Here is a 7884-nt window from a genome sequence, read left to right as displayed (position 1 = left end):
AAATGACAAAAATGACAAAAATGACAAAAATGACAAAAATGACAAAAATGACAAAAATGACAAAAATGACAAAAATGACAAAAATGACAAAAATGACAAAATGACAAAAATGACAAAAATGACAAAAATGACAAAAATGACAAAAATGACAAAAATGACAAAAATGACAAAAATGACAAAAATGACAAAAATGACAAAAATGACAAAAATGACAAAAATGACAAAAATGACAAAAATGACAAAAATGACAAAAATGACAAAAATGACAAAAATGACAAAAATGACAAAAATGACAAAATGACAAAAATGACAAAAATGACAAAAATGACAAAAATGACAAAAATGACAAAAATGACAAAAATGACAAAAATGACAAAAATGACAAAAATGACAAAAATGACAAAAATGACAAAAATGACAAAAATGACAAAAATGACAAAAATGACAAAAATGACAAAAATGACAAAAATGACAAAAATGACAAAAATGACAAAAATGACAAAAATGACAAAAATGACAAAAATGACAAAAATGACAAAAATGACAAAAATGACAAAAATGACAAAAATGACAAAAATGACAAAAATGACAAAAATGACAAAAATGACAAAAATGACAAAAATGACAAAAATGACAAAAATGACAAAAATGACAAAAATGACAAAAATGACAAAAATGACAAAAATGACAAAAATGACAAAAATGACAAAAATGACAAAAATGACAAAAATGACAAAAATGACAAAAATGACAAAAATGACAAAAATGACAAAAATGACAAAAATGACAAAAATGACAAAAATGACAAAAATGACAAAAATGACAAAAATGACAAAAATGACAAAAATGACAAAAATGACAAAAATGACAAAAATGACAAAAATGACAAAAATGACAAAAATGACAAAAATGACAAAAATGACAAAAATGACAAAAATGACAAAAATGACAAAAATGACAAAAATGACAAAAATGACAAAAATGACAAAAATGACAAAAATGACAAAAATGACAAAAATGACAAAAATGACAAAAATGACAAAAATGACAAAAATGACAAAAATGACAAAAATGACAAAAATGACAAAAATGACAAAAATGACAAAAATGACAAAAATGACAAAAATGACAAAAATGACAAAAATGACAAAAATGACAAAAATGACAAAAATGACAAAAATGACAAAAATGACAAAAATGACAAAAATGACAAAAATGACAAAAATGACAAAAATGACAAAAATGACAAAAATGACAAAAATGACAAAAATGACAAAAATGACAAAAATGACAAAAATGACAAAAATGACAAAAATGACAAAAATGACAAAAATGACAAAAATGACAAAAATGACAAAAATGACAAAAATGACAAAAATGACAAAAATGACAAAAATGACAAAAATGACAAAAATGACAAAAATGACAAAAATGACAAAAATGACAAAAATGACAAAAATGACAAAAATGACAAAAATGACAAAAATGACAAAAATGACAAAAATGACAAAAATGACAAAAATGACAAAAATGACAAAAATGACAAAAATGACAAAAATGACAAAAATGACAAAAATGACAAAAATGACAAAAATGACAAAAATGACAAAAATGACAAAAATGACAAAAATGACAAAAATGACAAAAATGACAAAAATGACAAAAATGACAAAAATGACAAAAATGACAAAAATGACAAAAATGACAAAAATGACAAAAATGACAAAAATGACAAAAATGACAAAAATGACAAAAATGACAAAAATGACAAAAATGACAAAAATGACAAAAATGACAAAAATGACAAAAATGACAAAAATGACAAAAATGACAAAAATGACAAAAATGACAAAAATGACAAAAATGACAAAAATGACAAAAATGACAAAAATGACAAAAATGACAAAAATGACAAAAATGACAAAAATGACAAAAATGACAAAAATGACAAAAATGACAAAAATGACAAAAATGACAAAAATGACAAAAATGACAAAAATGACAAAAATGACAAAAATGACAAAAATGACAAAAATGACAAAAATGACAAAAATGACAAAAATGACAAAAATGACAAAAATGACAAAAATGACAAAAATGACAAAAATGACAAAAATGACAAAAATGACAAAAATGACAAAAATGACAAAAATGACAAAAATGACAAAAATGACAAAAATGACAAAAATGACAAAAATGACAAAAATGACAAAAATGACAAAAATGACAAAAATGACAAAAATGACAAAAATGACAAAAATGACAAAAATGACAAAAATGACAAAAATGACAAAAATGACAAAAATGACAAAAATGACAAAAATGACAAAAATGACAAAAATGACAAAAATGACAAAAATGACAAAAATGACAAAAATGACAAAAATGACAAAAATGACAAAAATGACAAAAATGACAAAAATGACAAAAATGACAAAAATGACAAAAATGACAAAAATGACAAAAATGACAAAAATGACAAAAATGACAAAAATGACAAAAATGACAAAAATGACAAAAATGACAAAAATGACAAAAATGACAAAAATGACAAAAATGACAAAAATGACAAAAATGACAAAAATGACAAAAATGACAAAAATGACAAAAATGACAAAAATGACAAAAATGACAAAAATGACAAAAATGACAAAAATGACAAAAATGACAAAAATAACAAAAAATTATAGAAAAATTACAAAAATGACGAAAATGACGAAAATTAAAAAAATAACAAAAATGACAAAAATGACAAAAATGACAAAAATGACAAAAATGACAAAAATGACAAAAATGACAAAAATGACAAAAATGACAAAAATGACAAAAATGACAAAAATGACAAAAATGACAAAAATGACAAAAATGACAAAAATGACAAAAATGACAAAAATGACAAAAATGACAAAAATGACAAAAATGACAAAAATGACAAAAATGACAAAAATGACAAAAATGACAAAAATGACAAAAATGACAAAAATGACAAAAATGACAAAAATGACAAAAATGACAAAAATGACAAAAATGACAAAAATGACAAAAATGACAAAAATGACAAAAATGACAAAAATGACAAAAATGACAAAAATGACAAAAATGACAAAAATGACAAAAATGACAAAAATGACAAAAATGACAAAAATGACAAAAATGACAAAAATGACAAAAATGACAAAAATGACAAAAATGACAAAAATGACAAAAATGACAAAAATGACAAAAATGACAAAAATGACAAAAATGACAAAAATGACAAAAATGACAAAAATGACAAAAATGACAAAAATGACAAAAATGACAAAAATGACAAAAATGACAAAAATGACAAAAATGACAAAAATGACAAAAATGACAAAAATGACAAAAATGACAAAAATGACAAAAATGACAAAAATGCCAAAAATGACAAAATGACAAAATGACAAAAATGACAAAAATGACAAAAATGACAAAAATGACAAAAATGACAAAAATGACAAAAATGACAAAAATGACAAAAATGACAAAAATGACAAAAATGACAAAAATGACAAAAATGACAAAAATGACAAAAATGACAAAAATGACAAAAATGACAAAAATGACAAAAATGACAAAAATGACAAAAATGACAAAAATGACAAAAATGACAAAAATGACAAAAATGACAAAAATGACAAAAATGACAAAAATGACAAAAATGACAAAAATGACAAAAATGACAAAAATGACAAAAATGACAAAAATGACAAAAATGACAAAAATGACAAAAATGACAAAAATGACAAAAATGACAAAAATGACAAAAATAACAAAAAATTATAAAAAAATTACAAAAATGACGAAAATTAAAAAAATAACAAAAATTACAAAAATGACAAAAATGACAAAAATGACAAAAATGACAAAAATGACAAAAATGACAAAAATGACAAAAATGACAAAAATGACAAAAATGACAAAAATGACAAAAATGACAAAAATGACAAAAATGACAAAAATGACAAAAATGACAAAAATGACAAAAATGACAAAAATGACAAAAATGACAAAAATGACAAAAATGACAAAAATGACAAAAATGACAAAAATGACAAAAATGACAAAAATGACAAAAATGACAAAAATGACAAAAATGACAAAAATGACAAAAATGACAAAAATGACAAAAATGACAAAAATGACAAAAATGACAAAAATGACAAAAATGACAAAAATGACAAAAATGACAAAAATGACAAAAATGACAAAAATGACAAAAATGACAAAAATGACAAAAATGACAAAAATGACAAAAATGACAAAAATGACAAAAATGACAAAAATGACAAAAATGACAAAAATGACAAAAATGACAAAAATGACAAAAATGACAAAAATGACAAAAATGACAAAAATGACAAAAATGACAAAAATGACAAAAATGACAAAAATGACAAAAATGACAAAAATGACAAAAATGACAAAAATGACAAAAATGACAAAAATGTCAAAAATTTCAAAAATTAAAAAAAATTACAAAAATTACAAAAATTACAAAAATTACAAAAATTACAAAAATTACAAAAAATACAAAAAATACAAAAATTACAAAAATTACAAAAATTACAAAAAATACAAAAAATACAAAAAATACAAAAATTACAAAAATCACAAAAATGACAAAAATTACAATAATTAAAAAAATTACAAAAATTACATAAATTACAAAAATTACAAAAATGACAAAAATGACAAAAATGACAAAAATGACAAAAATGACAAAAATGACAAAAATTATAAAAATGACAAAAATTACAAACATTACAAAAAATTGCCAAAATGACCAAAATGACAAAAACTACAAAAATAACAAAAATTACAAAAATAGCAAAAATTGCAAAAATTACGGAAATTACACAAATTACAAAAATTTAAAATAACAAAAGTTATAAAAAATATAAAAATTACAAAAATTACAAAATCTTCAAAATTCTTAATCGATAAATAGATATTAATAAAGGATTTTTTATGAAAACGACAAAAATTTAAATATTTCAAAAATCGGAAAAAAAACTAACCAAATGTTGTTCTAATTTTTGGAAATAAACTTTGTAGGGAAATCAGTCAAGAAGTTTGTCATCATACTCAAAATATGAAAGAGCTCACAAATTATACAAAATATTTGCCGTTTATTTATGTCATTTGAAAAAAAAAATCTTTCAAACAGTCAACTATTTTATAATCATCTTTCATATGGTTGTCCTTTTTCGATACCATCGCACTTTTTGATATATTGACTGATTTGTTCAGTTCTATTCCTAGGTTGTTAATTATCTCTTAAGACCTTCACTCTTGCTTGAATGTTTCGTTCCTTAAATCTCAATAAATACAGCACGATCACACAATTTAGACTACCTTTTACTCGTTCGTCTTTAAAACTTATTTTGTTTAGTTTTTTTTTCAATCTGTTTCAAATGTCTCAAAAGTTTTCAGTTTTCATTGACAAAGGTTTTTGTTAAGAAATGTTTAAAGATAAAACTGAACCAGACTGATCCTCATATTTTGTTTTTCCGCAATTTAGTTTACTCTTTCATCTTATGTTTACGATTTGACACAATCATACGCTAGCTTTGTTGTTGTTAGTGATTCCCATTTTCCGCTACTTATTTGTTCGTTTGAATTTTACATAAAAATATCTATAGCTAGTCCTTCTAGTTATCTCAAAATTTCAACTGGAGCAGATCGTTTCGAAACCGCAAACCGGATAGACTCCATCGATTCCATTTTAATGTTCTATAACTAGTTACAAGGGAACGTCAATTAGATCTGTCTTACATTCGTTTTAGATGACGTTTATCGAATCTCATTGTTAAAACAAATTTATGAGTTTTGTTCAAGATTCGTGTATTTTCGTGGTCTTAATAAACATATACATTTTGTTAAACTAATCTCGTAAAACCTAAGGTAAGTTGATATGGAAGTTTTAAACACAGTTTTTCAATTGAAAAAAATCAATTTAAGGACTTTGAAAAGTTCTAACCAAACAAATTTTCGAACTAATGCAAGATTATTGAATGGTAAGTCTTTATTTAAAAAAAATAGTTTTTTCAAACTTATTGATGATTCAAATTGGGAAGAAAATCGGAAGAGAACCTACATACTTAAACATATTTTCTGTATATTACTGAAAATGAAAAATAAAACATAATGTTTAAATGAATTCATTTCCACTTTTTCAATCTTGTAGTTGAAATTTCTGTTGGATTTGATCTGAATTTCATTTATTTGAGAATTGTTTTGTTTATTTTACAATATTCTACTCAAGACATTATTTCATCAAATCCACAATTCACATTCGCGCTTACAAACTAATAGATGCTTACATCCGAACTCACAGTTACTATCATATTTACATCGGAGCAGGACTTTGCCCATTACTCTTCCAAAAAAAAAGCTGAAAGATTTCAGAGCATTCCTAGAACACATCCTTCTTCTTCCTTAAAATACCACGTAGTGGAACCACCGTAGAAGCCGTTCCAGAATTCCCCGCCGTCGCCGAATCCGACGACCCACAATTGGTGCTGCTGGTGATGACGCTCGACGAGGTTCCCCCTTCCCCGGTTCCACCCACACCGGAAGCCCCGGAAGAAGAAGCCGACTCATCGCCGCACACCTCAACCTGGCTGGCACTATTACTAATGATGGCCACCGTCGAGAGGGTGGTCGTGGCGGAAATTGTTCCTGCGGTTCCGGTTCCGTCACAACAATCTCCCTCTTCGCAGCCGCCGTCGTCCACCCCGAAGGCCGTTCGTTAATCGAATCGTTCGATCGTTCGGTTTCCGCCGGGCGATTTCACCTGGATGGATCCTGTCGGGGGTGGAGGGGGAGGCGGGATGCACATTTCGTCGATCGTACACACCCGATCGTTGTACGGGAACTTGAAGTTGATCTCGCCGCTGGCCGCTGACGTCAGGATCGAGGTTTCGGTGGCGTTCTTCTCGATGATGGCCTCTGTGGGAAAGAGAAAAAGTAGAAATAATTTTTGTGAACATGTAATTGTTAAATTTCAGAAATACTTTTTATTTTTTTACATTTTTTTAATTTTTCACTTTTTGGAAGGATTTTTAAGTAACAATTTTAACTTTATTATGGCCAGCAAAACATTGTTAGGACTATAGTGTTCATCTTCATAAAAAGCTAAAGCGCATTCTTTACATCACCAGAACTTTAATAAAGCAGCTTGGCCATTAAGAAACGTACTTCGATGCTTCGATGAAATTATTATAATGGAAAATATTGGTCACCAAAGTTTTTATGAAGCATTCATAAAACTTATTTACATATTAAATTATTAAACATATTCTCCAATACTTGACATAGTGAATCCACTAACATGACGTCATTAGTCGTTAGTCAATTCAATGCTTGAAAGCTTTATTACGGACAGATAATTGGCTAAGTAATTTTATAACAGTTTCATTAGAGCCATTTAAATAGCTTAATTTTGACGTTTCTCTCACAAGCCAACCAATTACAGGGATGCGAGGGATGAGTTCCTTATTTCTGAGTTGTTAATCGTTAGTACAGTAAATGAAGACAGACTTTTTGAATGAAATAAATTAAGGATTTATTGCGAATTTCGTTGTCTGGCGCCATCTTGCAATCCAATATGGCGGCTTTAGCTAAACTTTAAAATGTTGTAAATGACTGAGAATCGCATGAAACCCCCACTATATGGGTATTGAGTGAAAGGGCTTAACTTGAAGAAGTCGAATTTTGCTATCTGACACCATCTTGAAATCCAAGACGCTTAACCTCAAAATGCTGTTAATCACTGAAAATCGCATGAAACTCCCACAATATGATTATTAGGGTAAATGGCTAAATCAGTAGAAGTCCAATTCCTTTATCTGACGCCAT

At 26.4% G+C, this 7884-nt stretch overlaps 1 protein-coding gene across 1 annotated transcript in view; it reads right to left on the bottom strand.

The window, feature by feature from the left end:
• Window positions 1-5133: 5133 nt before the first annotated feature.
• Window positions 5134-7884, bottom strand: part of LOC129747227 (leucine-rich repeat-containing protein 15-like) — a 121137-nt gene continuing 118386 nt past the window's right edge. Inside the window, exon 12 of the mRNA XM_055741323.1 lies at window positions 5134-6975. Coding sequence (XP_055597298.1) covers window positions 6776-6975 — 200 coding nt within the window. The 3' untranslated portion in view covers window positions 5134-6775. The remainder of the gene's footprint in view (window positions 6976-7884) is intronic.

The sequence above is a fragment of the Uranotaenia lowii genome, chromosome 2 (assembly GCF_029784155.1).
Source record: "Uranotaenia lowii strain MFRU-FL chromosome 2, ASM2978415v1, whole genome shotgun sequence".
NCBI classification, from domain to species: Eukaryota; Metazoa; Arthropoda; class Insecta; order Diptera; family Culicidae; genus Uranotaenia; species Uranotaenia lowii.
The sequence above is the reverse complement of the archived record's forward strand: the minus strand, read 5'-3'. Positions and strand labels throughout refer to the sequence as shown.